Here is a 24,021-nt window from a genome sequence, read left to right on the forward strand (position 1 = left end):
CATTTAGTTGTTATTCTGGGGTTTTATCTTGTTCCTTCATCTGTTACATAGCCCTCTACCTTTTCATCTTGTCTTTCTTTCTGTGAATGTGGTTTTTGGTCCACAGGCTGCAGGATTGTAGTTCTTCTTGCTTCTGCTGTCTGCTCTCTGGTGGATGAGGCCATCTAAGCGGCTTATGCCTCTTCTGCCATTTCTTGATTGGGTTTTTTTTTTTTTATATTAAGCTCTATGAGCCGTTTGTATAATTTGGAAATTAAGCCCTTGTCAGTCACATCACTTGCAAATATTTTCTCCCATTCCATAGGTTGTCTTTTTGTTTCATTTATCGTTTCCTTTGCTGTGAAAAAGATTTTAAGTTTAATTTGATCCCATTTGTTTATTTTTGGTTTTATTTCTGTTACTCTAGAGGATGAGTCCAAAAAAACATTGCTGAGATTTATGTCAAAGAGTGTTCTGCCTATGTTTTCCTCTAGGAGTTTTATAGTATCCGATCTTACATTTGGTCTTTAATCCATTTTGAGTTTATTTTTGTATATGGTGTTAGAGAATGTTCTAATTTCATTTTTTTACATGTAGCTGTCTAGTTTTCCCCACATCACTTATTGAAGAGACTGTCTTTTCTCCTTTGTTTCTTGCCTCCTTTGCCGTAGATTAATTGACTGTAAGTGCGTGTGTTTATTTCTGGGCTTTGGACGTCCTAGCCATAGCAATCAGAGAAGAAAAAGAAATAAAACAATTCAAATTGGAAAAGAAGAAGTAAAACTGTTACTGTTTGCAGATGACATGATGCTATACATAGAAAAAGATGCTACCAGAAAGCTACTAGAGCTCAACAATGAATTTGGTAAAGTTGCTGGATACAAAATTAATACACAGAAATGTTTTGCATTTCTATACACTAACAACAAAAGGTCAGAAAGAGAAATTAAGGAAACAATCCCATTTACCATTGCATAAAAAATATACCTAGGAATGAACTTACCTAAGGAGGCAAAAGACCTGTAGTATGAAAACTATAAGACACTGATGAAAGAAATTGAAGATGACACAAACAAATGGAAATATATACCATCGTCTTGGATTGGAAGAATCAATATTGTTAAAATGACCATACTCCCCAAGGCAATCTACAGATTCAACGCAATCCCTATCAAATTACCAATGGCATTTTTCACAGAACAAGAACAAAAAATTTTTAACTTTGTATGAAAACACAAAAGACCCCAAATAGCCAAAACAATCTTAAGAAAGAAGAACAGAGATGGAGGTAGCATGCTCCCTGACTTCAGACCATAACAAAGCCACAGTCATCAAAACAATATGGTACTGGCACAAAAACAGACATATAGATCAATGGAATCAGTTAGCTTTTTATTTTTAAAAGTTATATTTTTATCTAGTGGTTACTTTTAAAACTGCTACCTTGATGTACTATCCTCTTTCCCTTTTTCTTATAGGTGGTTCCAATGATCTGCCTCAATAAAACTAGTTTATATCTTCTTCCTCCTCCCTCTCTCTCTTCTACCATCCAGTTTAGTTAGTAGTATGTCATTCACATGTTTCTAGTGTTTTCCTTTGTACTATTATGTGTGTTCACATATTTATATTTGATCTGCTGACTTTAAGTGCTATTTTGTACTCCCATGTAGTACAGCCGAAGTAACTGTAAGTGGACTTTACTTTCTACTTTCTACAATTTTTGTTTTGGCAGAATGTTCTCCTCTGTCATTTGTATCTGTACCTTTGCTTTTACTTAGCTGTACAGTTAAATACATTTACTGCTGCCTTGATTTCCCTTTGCCAAACCTCCATTCATTCTTGATTGGCTGGAACTCATCTTCTAGTAGTTTTCTCAAGAAAGAGCCTTTTGACTAATATTTCCTGAACTCAGACCTGTTTTAAATGATTTGTCTGTAGCCTTTATCCATGAAGGAATGGCCTATATGGGTATAAACATTTCTTAGCTCGCACTTCTTTACTTCTTTCAGTATCTTGTAAATGTGGCCCATTATCTTCAGGCATTGAATGTGGCCGCCAAGAAGTATGTTACCTGCCTGATTGTTCTTCCTTTTTGCTGAAATATGCAAATAATTCTCTTTATCTTTAAAACATAATAATATTATAAGGCTATATCATTGTATTGATTATACTAGGACAGTTTCCTTATATACAATGTGCCCTTTCAGTGTGTAGGATCAAGTATTTATGTCAGAAGTTCTCTCTTTTGAAAGGCTAAATCTGTGATTGCTGGTCTTAGATTCTCTCCAAAAACTACCATGTCCTCTGCTCCTGATTTTCCTCCACTTTTCCCTGATTGGTTACCCAAGATCACTGTATGATGGCTATCCATTTTTGTTTCTTCTTAATTAATGAAATGATATTGAGGAGACTGTATGTTTTAAATTGTTTTAGTATTTACATTTGTGTGCAAATAATTTTTTTCTGAAATGATGAGATAAAGCAGAGTATATATGCATGGTACCATGTATTTTTTTAATTTCTCTTTTTGAGAATCAGCAGAAGAGGGAATCACAAGTGCCCAGAATGTGAACCACAGTGCCTGTCCAATGTGATGTCATTTCATGTGACAAACGCTCTTCCTTGTCTTAAAATTTTGTGAAACTTTATTACCACAGCATTTTACAAATTTAGGTAGCATATCATTTTGTTGAGCTTGCCTGATTATAAGGAAATAATGAAGTACCTCCATATGGTAAAAAAAAAAAAGTTTTCTCTTTTAATCATAGTTTTTAAATTATTTTTTCTTTTCCATTGTTTTAGATTTCTTACTTTGGGCTCCAGTGATGTGTACGTGGCATTTCCTTCACCTATAGTCTCTTTCTACCATTTCCCTGTAACCCTTTGTTTCTTTATTTCTATTTCATTTTGCTCACTTTACTAGTTTTCATTTTTATAGTCCTTACTATGCTATCTGTACTTGTTTTCTGTCTGGTCCCTTATAACTGGACTTCATCTCTGAAATTAACTCTTTTCTTTTCTTTTTTCCCTGAGTTTAGTCAGTTCCTGTTTCACATCTTCCTGTGGGCTCATATATCTCTGCTTCATCATTTTCCTTAATGGAAGCCTTAGAGACAAAACAAAATAAGCTGTTTAACCTGAGATCAGACCCCACTTGATGTTCCTCTTAAGACAATAAAAAATAAAATGAATTAAAAGTTTAAAGCACAAGCACATCACCAGTGAACTGTGCTAGAGGGTAAAACCTGTACCTGCTGGTACCCCAGTCACCTGCTGTATGTGACAATAACAAACTGAGGCAGCACCCGGAAGGAAACATTTATCAGACAACTGTCTCCAACTCCTTGAGGCTCTGGGTTGAGGTCTTCCAGACAGTGATACTGTCCTACCAGAAATACTGTCCTTGGAAAAATACTGTTGGAACATCACTGGAAACCCTCAGGTCAGCTGCAAGAGAAAAATGAGTATTTCTAACTGTGCAAATTGCTCTTGCAAATAAATTAGGATTCTGTGCATATAGAATCAGACAGGAATAGAGATTGGATAGTTGACTAGCATCTGCCATCTTTGAACATTTGGCCTTGAAGCTTAGGATACAAACTGTAACTAGATTTATGATTATTCCCATAGAGATGGACTTAATCTTCAAAAGAGAATATATTATAAATTAAGAGAAGAAAAGATAAACAAGAAGAAAAGTGGAGGGAATCCGTGTGCTTTAAGGACAGGGAAAGGCAAAGCAGCCAGAAAAGGGGACATGGAGTGTTTAGAGTCATAGGAAAGGGGTCTGTTAAGATGTCGTGTTGGAGAGAGGCCTTCTGGTGTCCTCCCAGCAGCCTGGTGGCTTGCTGGTGTTTGGGAGATGGCACAAGTGACACCTGAATGAGAATTTCACATAGTACAGGTGAGTCTGTGGGGAACAGAGCAAGGACCCAGCAGGTGAAAACAGTGGCAAGGTGGGGATGGAGGGATCTGGGAAGTAGGGCAAGTCCTGTAATGGAGTCATGATGGGCGGCCACGGGAGAGGGAGGTTTCAAGGGTGGTCAGCAGCCAGGAGCCATGACGCCCAAACAAGGTCAGGTTCAAAGGAACTGTAGCCCCAAAAGCTTAGGTTTTGATCAAGACAGACCTGGATTTGAATCTCAGTTCTGTCACTTACCAGCTGGATATCAACCATAAGTGAACAGAAGTTAGGCATAAGTGAAAACATATCATGAGCGGTCGTAACACTAAGAGCTTTCCGTGTGCTAAGAACTTTACAAATGTAGTCTCCTCACCTCACTTACTCCTCCTAGGAATTTTCATTAGGTGGATTTTATTATCCCAGTTGTTCAGAAATGTAACCCAAGGTTTCACATGGTGGTATGCTGTATTCACTGTCACAGAAATAGCCGGGAGGTAGGGCCAGGCCCAAAGCCTGAGCTCTTTACTGCTCTGCTGGACCGATTCCTGCCTCTAATGAGTGTGCTGGCTTCAGGGCTCACAGCCTGTGGCCACCCCAATCACCCGGCTATGGATTCCGTCTGGCCTCAGCCCGTTGCATCACTGTGGTGGTGTCACCATGGTGGGCCTCTGTGCCCTTCCACCTCATCCTCCCTCCATGCGACACCTGTTGGGACTCTCCAAGACTTACAGTGGAGAAGATGAAAGGGGATCTTGAAATGTATGCTCTCTGAGCACCAAACCCTGCTCCCAGACCACCAGGGGCCCACTCCTGTCCCTGTCCTCTGGATTTCCTGCTTTTAGATACAACCTGTACAACCCGCCGATGTCAAGCTCATCCCTGGGGCATCCCCTGTCCACGCGTCTGTCAGTCACCACTGGCATTCCTGGTTGTCCTGAGAGGCCATCTTTGGGACTGTGCAGAGCAGGAAGCAGATCTCGAGGGGCTCTGACCCCCTAAACATCTGATGAGTGTGTCTGTCTTCCTTCCGTCTTGCTTGCTTCCCTCTCAGTGGCCTCTTGGACCCTTTCCAAGTGCACAGACCCTGGAGTCCTGGATCCTTGAGGAGTTCTCTAAAATCTGAAATCGAGCATTTGGGGATCGTTTGGGAGCTGGGCTTTGTGGACAGTGCCGCCCCCTCCTCCATCTTTGCTCTCACCTGACACTGGATCCCCGTTTGCTAAGAGGTGCGGCCCAGGTTAGAACCAGGATGCTTGCCAGTTAAGGATACGGGCAGGTGTGTAGCAAAGTGAGCAGGAGCCCAGGGCAGTGATGGGAGAAGGCAATGTAGGCAAGAGCAAGTGGGAAAAATCAGCGAGTGAGAGGTTCCCGGGTGGGAGAGCAGAGCGGACCGGCCTTTGCTGATGGCTGGACACGTGCTTCTCAGCGTTGCCCCAGCTGATGCTCTAACGGAGGCACACAGTGGGAACACACCCCCACCCTGGAGTTCTGGTCCACAGAAGCCACGCGTGAGCACTGTGGTCCTGCCCTCACTCGGGCCTGATCATCTGTGATGGAACGTGGATCAGGGGCTCTGAAAGGGTCTCCTGTCGGGAACAGACAGGAACAGCAGACAGGCTCTTTCCAGTTGGTGGGAGAAGCACAGTGGGCTGGCTCCTGGGAGCAGGAGCTGGGGGGCCACAGCTCTGCCAGGACTGGGTCTTATGTCCATGGCAGCCCTGCAGGGGAGATGCAGCTTGGTGGACAGATCCAGAAGGGAGGGTTCATATGCAAACACTATGGTGTAGCAATCCTCTAAGCCTCACTTTCTGTTTGTGAGGAGCCAGGACAGTGCCTGCTTCTTGTGGGGCTCGGGGACGATGACACCCCCAGCTACACCTGGGTGCTCCATGCGGGCTGTTTCCCTTCACAGCCAGGATTCGTGGGGCTGGTGTCATTGCTAATACACACTCCCACATTTAACATGTTTGCATTTTGTGATAGGATCACAATCCAGGTGCCTCTCCTCCACCTCCCCTCTCCTTGACCTTCCTCCCGGACACAGGTTTGGCCCTCCCTGGGGCACTTGCCACCCTTGGCCATACTTTAGGGCAAGGTGCCCACCCAGGTCATCGCCCCTGCTAAGGAATAATGTCCCTAAGGCAGGGCCTTGTCTTGCCCTTCTTGGACTGCGCCCTGGAACGAGGATGCCCATTTGATAGACACAAGCACTTAGACTCGAAAGTGCGTTTGCGATCACCCAGGCAGTGTGTGTACACTGTGATTGTTAGTCGCGTGTAAGAGTGAAAGTGCATGCTTGCATTTCTGATTCAACTGGTTCCCCTAAAACGACTCTCTCATCACCACCATGTTGCACGATACAACTACTAACAGTAGTGGGGCTGCATTCCACCCATGTCCCCACCTGTCACCACTTACAAAAGTGCCCCCAGCCCCTGCTAGGGTTTTGTTGAATAACCCGGATGGTTTCGTTTGCTTTTCTTCCCCACTGAGAGGTGCAAAGATGCTTCAGTGGTGTCTTTGTTAGCTGACTGGAGGAAAAAAATATGATTAAATTGTAAATGTCCATGTGATAGAATTTAAACATTTTGATTGATAGTATCAAGTGTGCGGCAGAAAAAAGTAGAAACACCAGAGGAAGATGTTCAGATGTTATTTTAGACATTCAAAGCCTCATTCTGTTGTCTACACCACATAATTCATCGTATTGTTAGTCGATATAGTGAATACTGCAATTTGAAGTTAATCAGGAGAGGATAAGATTTTAATCGCTCTTTAAAATTAGAGCTAAGCTTTTAATTCTTTGCCTTTAAAAAGCACATGGTTGGGACTTCCCTGGGGGTCCAATTGTTAAGACTTTGCCTTCCAATGCAGGGGGTGTGGGTTCAATCCCTGGTCAGGGAGCTAAGATCCCACGTGCCTCCTGGCCAAAAAAAACAAAACATAAAACAGAAGCAAAACTGTAACAAATTCAATAAAGACTTTAAAAGGTGGTCCATATCAAAAAAAAAAAATCTTTGAGAAGCACATGGTTGCCTAACGGAATCGGATGTGGTGTGTGCCACCTCCTTCCTTCTGTTAGAAGTCCACCAAGTCTTAGAGTCAGGAATTAGAGCCTCCACACTGAGTCCAGCCCCTCATGAGCTGCCCCTCGTGCTGTGAACCCCCAGCACCCATCCCTGCTGAGCGCTGCCTGGGACGGGCACAGCTGTCCCGCCTGGAGTCTCACCCAGTTCAGCACCTGAGCCCTGAGGTCGCCTCCCACCGAGGCTCCCACACAGCGAGCCCCCTGGAGCCTCTGCCCTCTCCAAGCTAAGCTTCAAGAAGAAGGTGAAATACTGAGCAAAAGCCCAAAGAAAACATGAGAATTCTTTTCATTCCTTTTTTTTTCCCACTGGGAACTTCTTTTCCATTTTTTTTTTTTTTTGCACTCAATGTTTTGCTCCCCTTGGAAATTAAGCTCTATGACTTGGTTTTCAGAGGCGTGGAATGTTCTGCAGGGTGTGTGAATCTAAGGCCAGCATCCTTAGATACTACGCGATGTACTATCGTACGTACATCACGTACTTCAGAGGGATGCATCTCAGGCGTGGGTGTGAAATTCTACTCTTAGAGAGTACGCATCAGGCCATTTCACTCCTTCGAAAACTGAGAACTAAAACTACAAGGGCCTACTGTATAGCACAGGGAACTATATTCAATATCTTGTAATAACCTATAATGGAAAAGAATCTGAAAAAGAATAGATCTATGTATGTGTATGTATAACTGAATCTCTTTGCTATACACCTGAAGCGTTGTAATCAACTATATTTCAATTTTTTAAAAAAGCTTCTTTTCAGGGTAATGAAAAGTGTTCTGGGATCGTATAGTGTGGATGGTTGCACAACTCTGTGAGTATACTAAAAAGCATTGAGTGAAAAACCAAAAAAAGAAAAGAACAAAAAGAAAAATGAGAACTACTGGTGGGGAGTTCATGTGTGAACACGTGCTAACAGAGACCCTTCTTTGCGTGATTCTTTCCTAAAATGTGACCATGATTCATGCATCAGTATTGTAATCTCTTGTCATTTCTCATCTCCAGGCAAAAACTGGGACCTGACTGCCGCTCTGAGTGACTATGAGCAGCTCCGACAGGTGCACACAGCCAACCTGCCACCTGTGTTCAACGAGGGCAGGTGCCCCAAGCAGCCCGAGCGAGAGCACCCCCCACCTGCGCACACGGCCGAGCGGCCCTGCCTGCCCAGGCAGGACGACATCGCCCAAGGTACCAGCTGAGGGACCCGCCCCGCACCAGCTCCCCGGCCAGCACGCCCTGGCTTGCAAGGGGGCTGGGGTGGGGGTACACAGAAGGGCGAGGTCATCGCCTCCCAGCTGCAGGCAGGTGGGGCTCTCTGGGCACCACACCTCATACTCCTTTACAGCTTCCGTTCCTGCCTCAGAAAAACGGGAGAGTGTGTCCACTTCTCTGGGACCCCACATTCCTCCTGGAGTCCTGGTTTTTCCAGACCCAACATCTCTGCTCCCTGCAATTATTTTCCAAGTAGCATAGAAGCCTCCAAACCTGTTCAAGATTGATGTTCATCATCCCATGTGCTTCGTTTTCCATGTCTTAATTACAGAAATGAGAAAAGCTCATTGTAACAAAGGAGACAATACAAAGATATATGAAAGAAACATAAGAGTTTTCTTCTCCACACCTCCCAAACCTCAGGGAGACTAACCAGTGGCCCCATCTTGTTCTGTCTCCTTCTTCTCCTTCTTACTTTGCTTGTTCAAAGTGCAAACGCATCAGAGTCAAATGCACATAATGCACTTGGCAGAGTGCTTGTTTCATTGAACAATAAATCACAAACATTCTCTCTAAATATTTTATTCCACAGCATACGATCATTTTTAAACCATGCCTGTTCATCATGATTCTGTTTTTTCTTGGATTTTGTTGTTGGTGGTGGTTTTTGACACTATAGGCACTGCTAAAATAAACTTTATACCTGTAATTTGTATGTACTAGTGCTGTTATTTCTATAGGTTGGCATTTCCAAGGTGGATTTGCTGTTCCAACACATGTGTTTTTTTATTTAATAACTTCAAAACTTCATTCCCAAACACATTTCTGTTCACCATGTGTGAAACTGGGTGTTTCCCTTCATTCTTGCCAGGACTGGGTGTCCTCATGATGGTTGTACATTGTTTTTCTACTCCGAAGGGCAAAAAATAGTGTATTTTAACTTTCATCTTGTCATTTGCTTGTTAGCCAGTTGGATTTCCCCTTCTGTGACATGCTTGTTCACATACTTTGCCTATTTTTCTATTGATTTGTTTGTTTGTATTTTTCTTATCAATTTGTAGCATTCTTTATAATGAAGACTACAAACATTTTGTGTATATATATGTATGTATACACATGTCTATATATACATCCCACTGTATTATTTGCCTTATGACTCTTCACAGAGTATTCTGCCTTACAGAATGTTTACATTACTATACATTCATGGCTAATGGGTGTCCTTTTTCACATTAGAAGTTCTCCTGGAGTGCAAAGTTACTAGCATATGTTCCTATATTTGTTTTTAAATTTTGTTCTTAGGTCTTATAATCAATTTGAAATTTTTACGAATAATAGCTAAGGATCTAGTTTTGCTTCTCTGGATTGAGAATGAGGTATTCTAGCACATTTATTGAATAAAGCATTCCTTTCCCACTGAACTAAAATGCCAACTTTGCTGTACATTAACTTCCCCAAAATGTATTTGGCTCTGTTTCTGGACTCTGTCTGTTTGTGTGCCCACCCAGCCTGTTACACTTGACTCTTGTAGTTTCATATAGTATTACTCTCTGCAAAGGCAAGTTCCTTTATTGCTGTTCTTTTCCAAAACTTTTTCACTATTTTTGGATATTTAGTCTACCATAGTAACCTTAAAATTGGAATTCTGATTGGAATTGGATTGGATTTTTATTTTATTTTAGGAATAATTAGCATATTGTAATATTGTTTTTCCATTCAAGAACATTGCATATACCACTGCATTTATTCACATTCTGTTAAGAGTTTAGGCACAGAGAAAAGCAACTTACTTTTTGTATATTTATCTTTTATCCAGTCATTACATAAGTTCTCTTATTAATACTAATTGTTTGTTCTCAGAGAATATCTTGGGTTTTCTAAATATATAATCATAGGATCTGAAATAATTTAATATTCCTCTTAATATTTACACAGTGAATTCCACTTCTCCTATTGCATTAGGTCAACCCTCCCAAACTGTTGTGAGTCAATGTTGTCTGTTTCTGTTAGCTCAGCCTTATTATTCAAGCTACATTGGAATCTCTATCTTGGATTATTCTTCTATGCTTACTCTGTTGTCTAGAAAAGCCACACTTGAGTTAGAAAGTTTAATACTTATTACCTGTTTCTTCTCTTAGCTTCATCCTTTCCACTACGCTTTGGGGATATATTGGTAGGTGCATATGTATCCATAATTGTTAGGTCATCTGGCTCTAATATGCTTTGTTACCAATATATAGAGTGTCTCTTTGTCCCACATAATTGTTTTTATCTTTTTTATTTTTTTATTTTTTTTTATTTTTGGCTGCATTGAGTCTTAGTTGCAGCATGCAGGATCTTCATTGAGGCATGCGGGATCTTTCATTGCGACATGCAGGCTCTTCGTTTTGTCAAGCAGACTTCTCTCTAGTTGTGGCGTGGGGGTTTTCTCTTCTCTAGTTGTGGCATGCAGGCTCCAGAGCACGTGGGCTCTGTGCTTGGAGGCATGTGGGCTCTAATTGAGGCACATGAGCTCAGTAGTTGTGGTGTGCGGGCTTAGTTGCCCCGCAGCATGTGGGATCTTTGTTCCCCAACCAAGGATTGAACCCGTGTCCCCTGCATTGGAAGGCGGATTCTATACCACTGGACCACCAGGGAAGTCCCTGTTTTTATCTTTAAATCTGTTTTAGTTGATGTTAAACCTCTACTCTGCCTTTCTGTTGGTTCATGTTTGGAATAACATTTTTTCAGCCATTATTTCAACCTTTCCTCATCCTTTTATATCAAATGTGATTCTTGGAAGTAATTTATCATCAGGTATTATTTTATTATCCAATCCAAGAGTCTCTGTCTTTTAAGCAGTGAATTTAATCCACTTACTTTATTTTTATTATTGTCATATCTGTGCTACTTTATGTTGTGTGTTTTATTTGCCATGCTTTTTGTATGTATCTTTCTCCTTTTCTATCTTTTCTGGCTAATTAAATTTTTCAACTGCTTTGAAAGTTATACATTCTCCTTATGTTATACTTTCCCCTGTTCTATTAAAACCTATATTTAGGTTTTCTCTCTATTAATTTTTAAAACTTATCAACAACTATATTTTACCCTGAAAAAGACATGTGTCTTTGTTTTTATCTTCTCCCTCCTGACTCCATGTGCCCTCAAACATATTTAGGTTCTTTTTGTTGTTGTTTAGACCACAATCAACTTCTTTATTTACTCACATTTATCTTTTGCTGAAAGAATACTTTTTCAAAGACTATTTTCTAAAAGAATTTTTGCATGATCAATCTCCTAATGCTGTCAGTACCTAAAGGAGTTTACATGACATACTTAAATTTTTGTTTAGTGGAATAAGAATTCTGGGTCCAAATTATTTTCCTTTAGAACCATTCCATTCCTCCATTGTCTTCTTGCATCTTAATTTCACATCTTCTAAGAGATTTCCTTGACTTGCTCTTCTAACATCCTAATTTATTCTTCACATGAATCCATTCTGTTAATCAGCATTCACATTATTTCATTCCAAATTAGCCTTTCTCATTATTATTACTATTTCACATTCTCATATTCTCTCTCTTTGAACATATTTACTAGGCTTACTTTATTTTTTTTCAATTCTTTATTGAATTTGTTACAATATTGCTTCTGTCTTATGTTTTGGTTTTTTGGCCACGAGGCATGTGGGATCTTATCTCCCTGACCAGGGCTTGAACCCGCACCCCCTGCATTGGAAGGTGAAGTCAACCATTGGGCCGCCAGGGAAGTCCCATCTACTAGGCTTACTTTAAAATCATGTCCTCCTTGTGCATTCCAGCCCCGGGTACTTTGTGGACTTTCTGTAACTGTGTTTGCACTGCTCAGATGTTTCCTAAGTTTTCCCTGTGAACACACAGCACCTTGCAGTTACCAGCCATCTTAGCTCGTGGTATCAGGGGAAAGGGACAAAGGCATGGGCTCTGGTTTGCCTTCCTGTGAATGAGAGCATGGGGGGAAGCACACTCAAGTTGGTGAGTTCTGAATGCTTTAATATGGGCTCAAAATGTTCTCCACTGGCTCTCTTCCCCACAGTTGGCTTTATTCCTTAGGGAACCTCTCACATCATCTGTTCTAGAAATTGCTCATTTGCAGGGGCTACCACCTTCTATTCTAACTGTCAGCTCACAGTGGGTGTAGGAGAGAAGAGGGAAGGCTCCAGGCCTGGCCAGCCCACCTGTGCCCGTCATGGTTGGTGCCCCGTCCCAGCTGAGCATGAGCATTGCCCTGATGCTCCTCCAGCTGGCTTTGGCCAAGGTGGGGCTGGCCCATGCTGTGGTGGTGATGGTTCAGGCAGTGAGCCACCAAGGGCTAGCTGGGGAGAGGAAAGGCACAGCCAGAACACCTGCCCTCAGCCCCCACCCATGCAACCCAGCCCCCTCCCACTGTTCTGCTCCTGTGGGCTTCCTGGGTGGGTTAGGAAGAGGGTGCTGAGTTGTGGTCACTGACTTGTCAATCTTGTTGTATTGTTCTTAAGTTCTCCTTCATTCTGCCCTTAGATCTGTCTCTGGTTGGAACCACCTCTTCTAATCATTTGGTTCAGTCTTTCCCCCAGGCCTTCTGTGACTGTGTGTTCCTTCAGAACCACACAGGACCTCCTCCTGACATCTCTCATACAGTGGAAATCCAGAGAGCTGACAACTTGGCAGTTCCTGCCCTTTTCGAGTGGCAAACAATCTAAACCATTCTCTCACCCTCCCAGGGAAGGGGCTAGAAGGATCCTTCTCTCTGTTTTCACACAGATTCCAGAATCAGGGCCTTATACTGATACCTGCTGCTATCTGATTTTTATCAGATATTATTTAAGGGGAAAAAAAAAGAGAAGTCTATCATAAGATAATTTCATTAACTGAGCCTTGTGAGCAAACATATGTATTTTTAATAAAACAGAAATTGTAATTTCTGCATTAGATCTATATATCCTTTAATTGAATTCTTCCTGAAATCACAGTGCCCTAAAATGGAAAATAAAGCCCTCCATATTCTAAATTCTAAATCAGCAACAATGACTCATGAACCAAATCTGGCCACTGCCTGTTTTTTTAATAAAGTTTTATTGGAACCCATAAAACTTTATTTATTTATTTGCTGTCTACGGCTGTCTATGGCTGCTTTATTTATTTATTATTTATTCACTGTCTATGGCTGCTTTAATGCTACAAAGACAGAGTTGAGTAGTTGTGACTGAGAATTGTATGGCCCACAAAGCCTTAAATATTTATATCTGTCCCTTTTAGAAAAGTTTTGTCTACCTGCTTTAAAATACACCCCGGATTTGTTTTAATCAGGTATAGTGAGACACGCAGACATGGACATGGCTATCTTAGGGGAAGAGGTTCTTATACTCACAGTTCCCTAGAAACAGGAGGCATGGCTCACCCTGAAGGGACACACGGGGAAGCACCAGGGATGATCAGGAGGCCGAGGGGACAGAGGAAAACAAGGGCAGGAGCCTGTATTGTGTTTCTGTGGGAAAGATAAGGCAGGGTAAACAGACTTAGGACTGCCAGTTTGAGTAATTTCTGTGGCTCTCTGGGGCATAGGGGCCATCTCTCGTTGTCTGGCACCTGGGCCTGGGGTAATTAGGGCAGGAACATGGCTTGCCGGTGTAAGAACCAGATAGAGGAGGTGATCCAGAGTATGGGCTCTGAGCTGGTTGGTTTGCATAGGAAAGATGTGCTCCTGCGTGAGTCCTTGGTATCTCTAAGAATTGGCTAATTCTGTAGGGAAATCTTCTCCCCATTCACGAAGGCCCTGGATGCCAGAGCCTCAAGAATACAGAAAATAAGAAAACAGAGTTAATACACATCCCCTGGCCTAAATCATAGATGGTTTTTTGTTTGTTTGTTTGTTTGTTTTGGTTTTTTTTAATTTATTTTTTTAATTGAAGTATAGTTGATTTATAATGTGTTAATTTCTGCTATGCAGCAGAGTGATTCAGCTATACATATGTATACATCTTTTTTATATTCTTTTCCATTATAGTTCATCACAGGGTATTGAATATAGTTCCCTCTGCTACACTAAATCATAGATGTTTGAGTTGGCTTTGTCAAGGGTTGGGAAATTCTGTATATTCCCTCACTATTTTTTTAAAAGCTCTCTGTATTTTTCTGGGGCATAACTTTGAGCATGGGAATTCCTGTTTTATTTATACTTCCAAAAGAAGGATTGCTGTGTTCATGTTTAGAGAATCAGTTTGTGTGTGTATGTGTGTGTGTGTGTGTGTGTGTGTGTGTGTGTGATTACATATATACATTCATGGATGTGGTAGTTGGGAGGAGTTAGAATTAGGAGTGTATGTTTCTTGTTATATGATCTTCAACATAATTCACTTTTAGTTCAAAAAGACTTTTTCCCTTCATGTGAAGTCTTCATGTGAAGACTCCAAACATTTAACATTTGGAATGGCTTAATAGCATCATATTACACTGCGAGTCACAACGTTTCCAAGGTCCTCATCAATTGGCAATAGGTGCTGATTGATAAGCCAAGAAGGCGTATGGATGACCCCGCCCAGCACATTCCTCTGTTGGGAGTAGTGCGGGTTCACGTCACCTCGGGTGTTTGAGCAACCCATCGGGTCCCAAAGGATGGGGCAGTTCCTACTTTCCCAGATTCCAGAAAGCAAGAGATGTGACCTCAGCAAGGCTTGTGAGGGGCAGAGGGGCATGGGGTCTCCTCTGATCCCGCACTGGGGGAACTGGACCAGGCACAGGACAACCGGCTGGCCCACGTGCTCTGCGGCTCCTCTTCCGCATGGACTGTTTGGTCTGCTCTCTCTTCTCATCCTTCTTCAAAATACAACATACTTAAACACCTTGAGTTCATATCAGAATGAAATTGAAGGTGTATCAAAACTATCCGTTTGATAGACAGACACTGTCTCTGAGACATACCATGCAAATACGTGAGGGTTCTGAGAATTAACTTTGAACTTAAAACTAACTTACCCCAGGATCAGAAGCCTCTTGTTTTTCATCTGCTTAGCAAAATTACTTTAACAGCAGTGCTGTACACTGCTCTTGCATGTGGGGGAATAGAGCTCCCATTCTGGATGAAGACATGGGCATGGGTTTCCTGCCAGCACAGGAGGGCAGAAGCATGCCTCAGAGAGGCATCAGCAGAGCACAGAACCTGACCTGTGAGCAGGCTAATGTGAGTGGGAATCCGTACAGCTTAAGTGGTTACAGGTACTGATGAATTTGCCAAAGGGTTTAGACAATATTCATTGAAATGCCAGTCTGAATTTTGTTTTCTGGGCAAAACTGAAAGAGGACTACTGCCTTGCTTTTGCTCTTCGTTATTACAAATATTGATTGTAAAAAAAAAAAAAAACCTATTCCTAACATCACATATTTAAGAATTCTTTAGCTATTAAGCACAGGGCTTTAAAAAACAAGTATGTTTTCAAATACATTACTTTTTGGCTGTGACATTTAGATCAGATGATCGCCTTCCTAGTAAAGTAACTGTTGTACTTTAGAGATATTCTACACTGCACTTCTCATCCCTTGTTGGAAAGCCTAGGCAGAATAAGACCATCATTTTTTGAGATTGCCATGGCAACAGAAAATCCAGGCAGAGAAGCATGTAACGGCTTAATATTTGTGTCCTGGGAATCTTCGTGCGGGATGTGTTTATCACAGTAACTTTAATAAAGGTGACCTATCTTAAAATACAAGCCTCAGTGGAGGAAGCCGAGTGGATTGCTTCTCACTTTAAAAATATAAATGCATAAAAACAAAGGCAGTCCCCCATGTAGCATTTCATTCCAGAGGAGGGCAGCTCTGCTGAGCTGAATTCCATGTAACTTAAGACCCAGGAAGCAAGTCTGGTGATCTTTAAGGATGCTGAATATTTGTGTGGTGGACTTACCCTTGGCCTCCTTCTAAGTGGTTTCATGACTAAGTGCCATGTGCCAGGTTGTGGTGATGTTAGCCCAGCATGAGGGAGGCCTGCAGAGAACACTGGGAGGGTGGCAGGGCTGGTGCGGGGGGTAATGGGTGTATGGGTGTCCATGGGTGTGCCTCTGTGTGTGGTGTGTGTGTGTGTGCATGTGTATGTGTGCCGCATGAGTGTGTCATGTGTGTTTACACGTGTGTGTCATGTGTGCACGCACGTGTATGTGTGCACACGGGTGGGGTGTGTCATGTGTATATGGTCACATGTGGGATGTGTGTCGTGTGTACATGCACGTGTGTGAGCATGTGTGCACGTGTCGTGTGCACACGTGTGGGATGTGTCGTGTGTGCATGCAGAGGCCCGCATCTCTCAACCCCCCTCGTCTCCCTCCCCCCACCCCCGCAGAGAAGCGGCTCTCGCGCGGGATCTCCCACGCCAGCTCGGCCATCGTGTCCCTGGCGCGGTCCCACGTGGCGAGCGAGTGCAGCAGCGAGCAGTTCCCACTGGAGATGCCCATCTACACGTTCCAGCTGCCGGACCTGAGCGTGTACAGCGAGGACTTCCGGAGCTTCGTAGAGCGAGACTTGATCGAGCAGGCGACCATGGTGGCTCTGGAGCAGGCGGGTAAGTACCCCCAGGCAGGTCCGCCTGGTCGGGAGGAGGGGCGGGAGCAAGAGGGATGCGCGATCCGGCTCCACACGCTGTCGGGCTCGGGTGCCTGCGGGCCCTGCCCGGCCCTAGCCTGGCGCCGGTGGATGTGGGGCGAGGACCACGTGGTGCCCAGATCTCCTGAGTGTTCCCTTTGTCACTAATACGGCCTGGCCAGGTCAGCCCCCCTACAAAGAGAACCCCAGGCTGCTTTGCCTTACTTCTCTCCTTTGCCATCCAATCCCTGCCCCCCAGTTGGGTGCGGAACAAAAGAGAAGAAAGACCCTGTGCTTGGAGAGAAATAAGAGACCCTGTCAATTCCTGTGGACACAGGCAGGTTAGGTGACCTCTTTGAGCCTCAGTGCTCCAGTCTGCAAAGACTTGGGGAAGACGGATGCCGGGCTGGTGAGGCTGAGCTGTTAGCACGTGCCCTACCGAGCTGCCTGTCTCCTGCCCTCCCCCCTGCCCTCCCCCAAGCCCCACTCCCACCCTCACCGGCACCCCAGCCTCCAGGTTAAGGAAACATAAAACTTGACTTTGGTTTCCTCCCTCTCCTTAATGTTTCTCTGACATCCTGATGAGGATGAGATTCAGGGAGCAAACCAAAACTTGTCTTCTCTGGAGTGCCTAAGGATAAAATAACTAGTTCCAAACAAATTCTGCAACAGATGTTGGTTCTTCCTGAGAAGCGCGGCCCCTTTCTCACTCATAATCATTTGCATTGTAAATCTTTGCGCAGTCACATGTTCAGGGGTTTCTCAGACATGCATGTAGAGGATTCTATGCCCTTCCTCTCAGGCCCCTGTGCACCTCCCATGGGGGCACAAAATCCACGCAGGTAAAGAGGGGTCGGTGGTTAGTGGGGCCTTACTTGTGCTAGGCAACCAGGCGGGCAGGTCTCAGCGCAGGGCTCGGGGGCCTCACCCGTGGCGGCTTTGCTTTGAGAACAGGATCCGCAATCCTGATAACTGTGTTGGATCTGATGTTGTGACCAGGGAAAAATCATTTTCTCGGCTGCTGCACAGCTGCCAAAAGCAACCCAGAGACTGACACCCACACCTGGCTCTGTCTTACCTCCAGGTCTTTGACTGATCAACAAACATAAAACAGCCTCTCTAGATTACCTGCAATCTTAAAGCCCTCCCTCTGGAGGCTGGTTATTTTAAAGATGCCTCTTTGAGAGTAATTCAGATGAGATATTTTAAACCAAAGAGTCACTGTTCATAGAGAAGGGAAAATTGCTTTAGGTTAAGAAAGAAAAAATTTCATGAGCTAATTTCTCTTGAAGGGTACGGCAGCCGAGACCTTGACAAAGTTCAGCCCCGAGCGTTGCCAGTAGCACCGGTAATTGCTGCCTCATTTAAGCTGAGTCCTGGGACTTCCCTGGTGGTCCAGTGGTTGAGAATCCGCCTTCCAATGCAGGGGGCGCGGGTTCAATCCCTGGTGGGGGAACTAAGATCCCACCTGCCACGGGGCAACTAAGCCCACGCGCCACAACTACAGAGCCCACGCGCTCTGGAGCCCATGCATCACAGCTAGAGAGAAGCGCAGATGCCACAACAAAAGATCCTGCGTGCGTCAACTAAGACCTGATGCAGCCAAATAAATAAATAAATATTAAAAAAAATAAAGCTCGAGTCCTGGTAAAGGGCATGGGGTCCACCGTGCCAGCCTTTTCCTCCAGCTTTGTCATGCTCAGCAAGAGCCCTTGCTCCTTTGGAAGGTCTTTTCTGTTATTTTTTTCCATAGATCACATATTAATTTTTATCACTTACATTTTACCTCCCAGACCAGCATTTTCAAAGGGTGCATTTTACTCTAACTATCCAATTTTGGAAAACACCTTTTAAAAACCCAAACTTAAGGAGTTAAGATGCTACATTCGCCCACAGTACCTTATTTCCATCATGTGCCAAGAGGATGGAGAGAAGGGACAGCAGGGTGGCCCACCCGGGGCTGCGGACAGCACCCCGTCAATGCCGCAGGAGGCCTTGGGGAGGCCGACTGGTGCCCCGGCCTTCAGGAATGTGATCCCGGGCAGGGAGGGTCTGAACGTCAGGGTTCCATGAGGACAGGGAGGTGAGGACTGGAAAATCACAGAGGGCAGAATAAACGTTCATTCCTCTCCACTCCCCGCCCCCACCGTCCATCAACTTCTCTGAACTTCTCTTTAAGCAGTAGACCCAATCATCCTTCAGGCTCTTTCTGTGCCCAGATCCTGGTGGAGATACTGGCTGAGGCCGGCGAGTCCCGCTCAGCCCCCCACCCCGGCTGAGTGAGGAGGCCAGGCGCTGGGAGGTGGCCCAGGCTGCGCCCCTCGGGCCCTGCTGTCACTCTCCGTGGGGCAGACAGAGCTCCACCGAGGAACAGTGGGGAGAAAGCTGCTTGGTGTGGCCAGGTGTAGCGTGTCCATTCCTTCATCCAGTAATTAGTGCTCAGATTGTTGTGAATCAACCATTGATAATCAATATTATTTACTGTGTTCATGGGAGATGGAAATACAGATGTCAAAAAAATTTAGTGAAAAATATCTACTTGTTCAAGACATAATTCAAGTTGTGTTTGGAAGGAAATATAAACTCTGTCCCAGGGCCTCAGGGTGGGGCACTTACCCCTCCCTGGGGGCTGGACGGGAACCCAGGGCTCACGTGGTCCAGAAAATGGGCCAAGGACTTCCCTGCTGCCGCAGTGGTTAAGAATCCGCCTGCCAATGCAGGGGACACGGGTTCGAGCCCTGGTCCGGGAAGATCCCACATGTCGCGGAGCAACTAAGCCCATGCACCACAACTACTGAGCCTGCGCTCTAGAGCCCACATGCCACAACTACTGAACCCACATGCTGCAACCACTGAAGCCCACGCGCCTAGAGCCTGTGCTCCTCAACAAGAGAAGCCACTACAATGAGAAGCCCGTGCACCGCAACGAAGAGTAGCCCCCGCTCACCGCAACTAGAGAAATCACGCATGCAGCAACGAAGACCCAACGCAGCCAAAAATAAAATAAAATAAATAAATTTATAAAAAAGAAAAAAAGAAAAGAAAGAAAATGGGCCAAGAAGATGGCCTGTGTTGCCTATGGTCCAGCTGTCCCTCCCGGGGACCCAGCTCCACTCCCTCGGAGCCCGGCATAGGGCGGGTGTCCAGAATGGTCCCCCAGCTCCCCAAGGCACGTGGGCAGCCCCACCTGTTTGAGGAGTCTGTGTATCGAGTAGTGAAGCTTCACCTCCCACAGGAGAGGTAGTGCCATTCTCCTCGGGCCTTAAAACCCCGGAGGGCATGACCTACTCCCACCCCATGACAGTCGGGGACAACAGGAGGGCCAGATTTTCAGGACATAAAACCGCTGACCTCCTGAGAGAGGAAGGAAGATGAGAATGCAAGAAAGCATTTGTTTCTCAACTGGGTTATCCTGCTGCATTCACATGTAAGAAGACGCAGAGATCATGGGAAGTAACATCTGGCACCCCTTTGGGACACCCCCACAGTGTGATTGAGATGGTGTGATGCTCCAGCGAGTTCGTAGATCCAAAGGCAGAGGCATGTCTGCATACAGCAGCTACTGCACACACGGGACACTGAGGTCTAGACATCAGAGAGTGTGGGGACACCTTTGAGTTGTGGTGTTGAGTCTGTCTCCACGGGAGGAGAGTTGGATTGGAGCAAATCTGGCAGAGAAGCCCTAAGATGTGCAGGTTTTCATGTGAGTCAGCCCAGCCCCGCCTTATCCCAAGTCAGCTGAGAGGCCCCCTAGAGCCTCACTTCCTTCCATCTTAAAGTCGGAGGCAGGACAGCTGCCAAGACAGATTCAGCCAAGGCAAGCTTGACCTGCACTCCCACAGACACCCCATCCAGGTGCTGGGTGTCCCATCGCTGCGAACGACCTGTCCCAGGTGAAATTGCTGCCCTCATGGAGATGAAGTTCTAGTGGGGAAGAAAGGTCATAAGGTAGGCCATCAATATGGCATGAGGCCACGAGGTAGGGGCTCTGAGGTGGAGGGAGGGAGCACAAGGCAGGGCTCTTGAGGGCAGGGAGGAATGAGCCATGGGACACCATCAAAGCCTTGGCACATTTAAGTAAGGCAGGATGTGGGAGCAGATGGAGTGAGGGCTGGAGGGGTTGGAAAGGAAGGTGAGAGAATGGTAGCAGGGGCCAGGGAGCACTCCTGAGCCTTGGGGTTCACAGTAGGGAGGCTGTGCAGCCCCAGGAGGGCTTTGAGAAGGGGTGGTGACATGTTTGGATTCACACTGACACGTCCTGGCTGCCGTGTTGAGAGTGGACTCTGCAGAGGAAAAAGGAGCAGGAAGAGCGGGGAGCGGGGGTGGGGTGGGGGTAGCTGCTGCGTTAGCCCAGCGCCATGGGGGTAGCAGTGGAGGTGATAAGAAGAAGCTAGATGTGAAGGCAGGATCTGTTTTGAGGAAAGACCTGCAGGTCTCGCTGATGGATTGGATGGGGCAATGGCAGAAAGAGAGGTGTCGAGCGTGACCCCGAGAATGTTGCCTTTAGCACATGGGTAGATGGCAGTGCCGTGCGGAGATGCAGACCCCTGGAGGAGGGGTTGGGGGGGATGGAGAAGCAAAGTCTGAGATCCTGGTGAGACTTGGAAAGTTGCTGTCCAGTTGAACATGTGGGTGTGGAGCTCAGGAACAGTCTGGGCTAAGGATGCAAATATGGGAGTTAGTGTGGGATGAAATCTGCAAGAGGGATGCGCCCATCGTAGGGGCCTCCCACAACACCCCTGACACAGCCCTGTGCACTGTTGGGTACCAGGTGGAGGAGGGAGTCTGGAGCGTGGGCAGAAACATAAGGGAGACAGACCAGGAGCAAATCATCACAGTCCCATTGGAGGAAATCTCAGAAGCACGTGCACAGCACAGTGATGCCCAGAGAAGGGAGGTCAGTGGCCCTGGGTGGGTGGGGTGGCTGCAGAAGGGCAGGGATATTAAAGGGAATCACAGGGTCATGTTTAGGGCAAAAATGTGCTCGTCTTTCTGCTAGAGAATTGTCCCATTGTTTTCTTTCATCTAAGTGTCTTCATGGGTGACAGGCAAAATGACATCTTTTCTTTTTTAGCATCTTCATTGGAGTATAATTGCTTTACAATGGTGCATTAGTTTCTGCTGTATAACAAAGTGAATCATCTATACGTTTACATATATACCCATATCCCCTCCCTCTTGTGTCTCCCTCCCACCCTCCTTATCCCACCTGTCTAGGTGGTCACAAAGCACTGAGCTGATCTCCCTGTGCTATGCGGCTGCTTCCCACTAGCTATCTATTTTACATTTGGTAGTGTATATATGTCCATGCCACTCTCTCACTTTGTCCCAGCTTACCCTTCCCCTTCCCCGTGTCCTCAAGTCCATTCTCTACGTCTGTGTCTTTATTCCTGTCCTGCCCCTAGGTTCTTCAGAACCATTTTCGTTTTTTTTTAGATTCCATATATATGTGTTAACATATGGTATTTGTTTTTCTCTTTCTGACTTACTTCACTCTGTATGACAGACTCTAGGTCCATCCACCTTACTACAAATAACTCAATTTAGTTTCTTTTTATGGCTGAGTAATATTCCATTGTATATATGTGCCACATCTTCTTTATCCATTCATCTGTCAATGGACACTTAGGTTGCTTCCATGTCCTGGCTATTGTAAATAGTGCTGCAATGAACATTGTGGTACATATGACATCTTATTTTAAACTGTGCGGTAACCACCCAAATTAAGTGGTCCTGTTATCATGTTACTTGGAAAAGGCAGAATAAGTGATTAATGGCGGCCCCTCACCACTACGTAATACCACAGCCTTCCCTTAGTGATGTTCATCTGATTTTCGTCTCTGCAGGAGCTCAAGATTTCGTTTTTGTTTTTTAACATTCACAGTATTCATTCCCATGTTATTTTTTCTGTTCTTAAATGAAGTCATTGTGTGGGGAGATGTGAATTACCACCCTGTCCAAGCTTGGAATAGGAACTTTGAACCGTATTCTCAATCCCACTGCTCCTGCGAAAAATCCTTTATCTTGGGCATCCCATTCTGGATCCAGCTGGAGATGTTAGAATAGCACTGGGCCACTTTTGGTTCTCCACAGGCTGGAAGGTGCTGGCATTTACCATAGCTGGGTGATCTTCCACGGTAGCCACAGCTGACTAACAGCCCCAGGAATGCTCTCAACTAGGTAAGAGTCTTAACTTCCAGGACCTTAAATCAAACCACTAAAATCTTGCCTTCCATCCCCTAGCCACATAACTAAGTCTTGTTGTGATTCAATTATGTGCAAAGTGTGACTGAATATGTGGGCTGAATTGATATTTAGAAAATGATAAATTTCCCATAAGAAATGTGAATGAAAGGTAGCATGTCTAGGGAAGATGCCTTGTTGAAGATGGCATTAATTCTCAGATCACAAAAGGTTAATTCTAGGTGTAGGAGATTCCTTCTAGATGAAGGATAACTTCTAGTGTGCAAGATTACTTCAAGATGAAAGATGCGGTGCTGGCGAATTCACACCCCTGTGCTTCCCCTCCTGTGTCCAGAGTCCTGGGCAAGGTGGGGAAACATCTCCCCTGGAGGAGGGGGCTTAGGGTCTGATGGCAGCAGATTCTGTCTGGTTAAGCCTGGCTTCATGGGGTGCCCTATTTGACATATATGAGCAGTTAATTAGTGCTTAAGTTTTTGAAGATAATGAAGTGTCATCTGCCACACATGCTGATTTCCAAGGCATCCTCTCCCTGACCTGGGAACACATTGGTGACCAACCCTGGGACATATTTTCTAGAAGGTGAGCGTGGTGGTGAAGAGGAGGGGGCTTAGAATGAGAATTTGTCAAGAACACTGTCTGAATTGTATCAAAGGGGCACCTTTTCAGGTGGCATTCCCACCCCGAAATGTAGGTGCTTTCCCTGATTTCTGAGAAGCCCCAGGGAGAGCCTTGAATCATTGCAGGGAGACAGCGCTAGTTACATTAGGTTCTCAGATCGTGAGGTGAATGGGAAAGAAAAGAAGAAATCTGTGCTCTAGACGATGAGAGTGGGATCAGATAAAGCGGCTTCTGTAAGTCACGGGAGTGTGTTCCCCTCCCTCTGGGCAGGACAGCCCCACACCTGGCCTGGTGTAATGTCGCTGTCTCCCTCGAGCTCAGGTCACACTTTCTCTCCGTCCTCCCATCAGCACACGGGAGGCCTGGGGCCCCCAGACCCCATCTCCCAGTGTGTATCAGCCACCCTGAGCCCAAGCCCGGCACAGAGATGCAGTTCTGCCAAAGGTAGACACACCTGC

At 45.1% G+C, this 24,021-nt stretch overlaps 1 protein-coding gene across 1 annotated transcript in view; it reads left to right on the forward strand.

Annotated features, from left to right (window-relative positions):
- LOC132360361 (OTU domain-containing protein 7A-like) overlaps positions 1-24,021 on the forward strand; it is a 381,868-nt gene that overhangs the window by 280,211 nt on the left and 77,636 nt on the right. Inside the window, exons 5-6 of the mRNA XM_059915424.1 lie at positions 7,968-8,150; positions 16,503-16,721. Coding sequence (XP_059771407.1) covers positions 7,968-8,150; positions 16,503-16,721 — 402 coding nt within the window. The remainder of the gene's footprint in view (positions 1-7,967; positions 8,151-16,502; positions 16,722-24,021) is intronic.

This window comes from Balaenoptera ricei, chromosome 2 (genome assembly GCF_028023285.1).
Source record: "Balaenoptera ricei isolate mBalRic1 chromosome 2, mBalRic1.hap2, whole genome shotgun sequence".
Taxonomy (NCBI): Eukaryota; Metazoa; Chordata; class Mammalia; order Artiodactyla; family Balaenopteridae; genus Balaenoptera; species Balaenoptera ricei.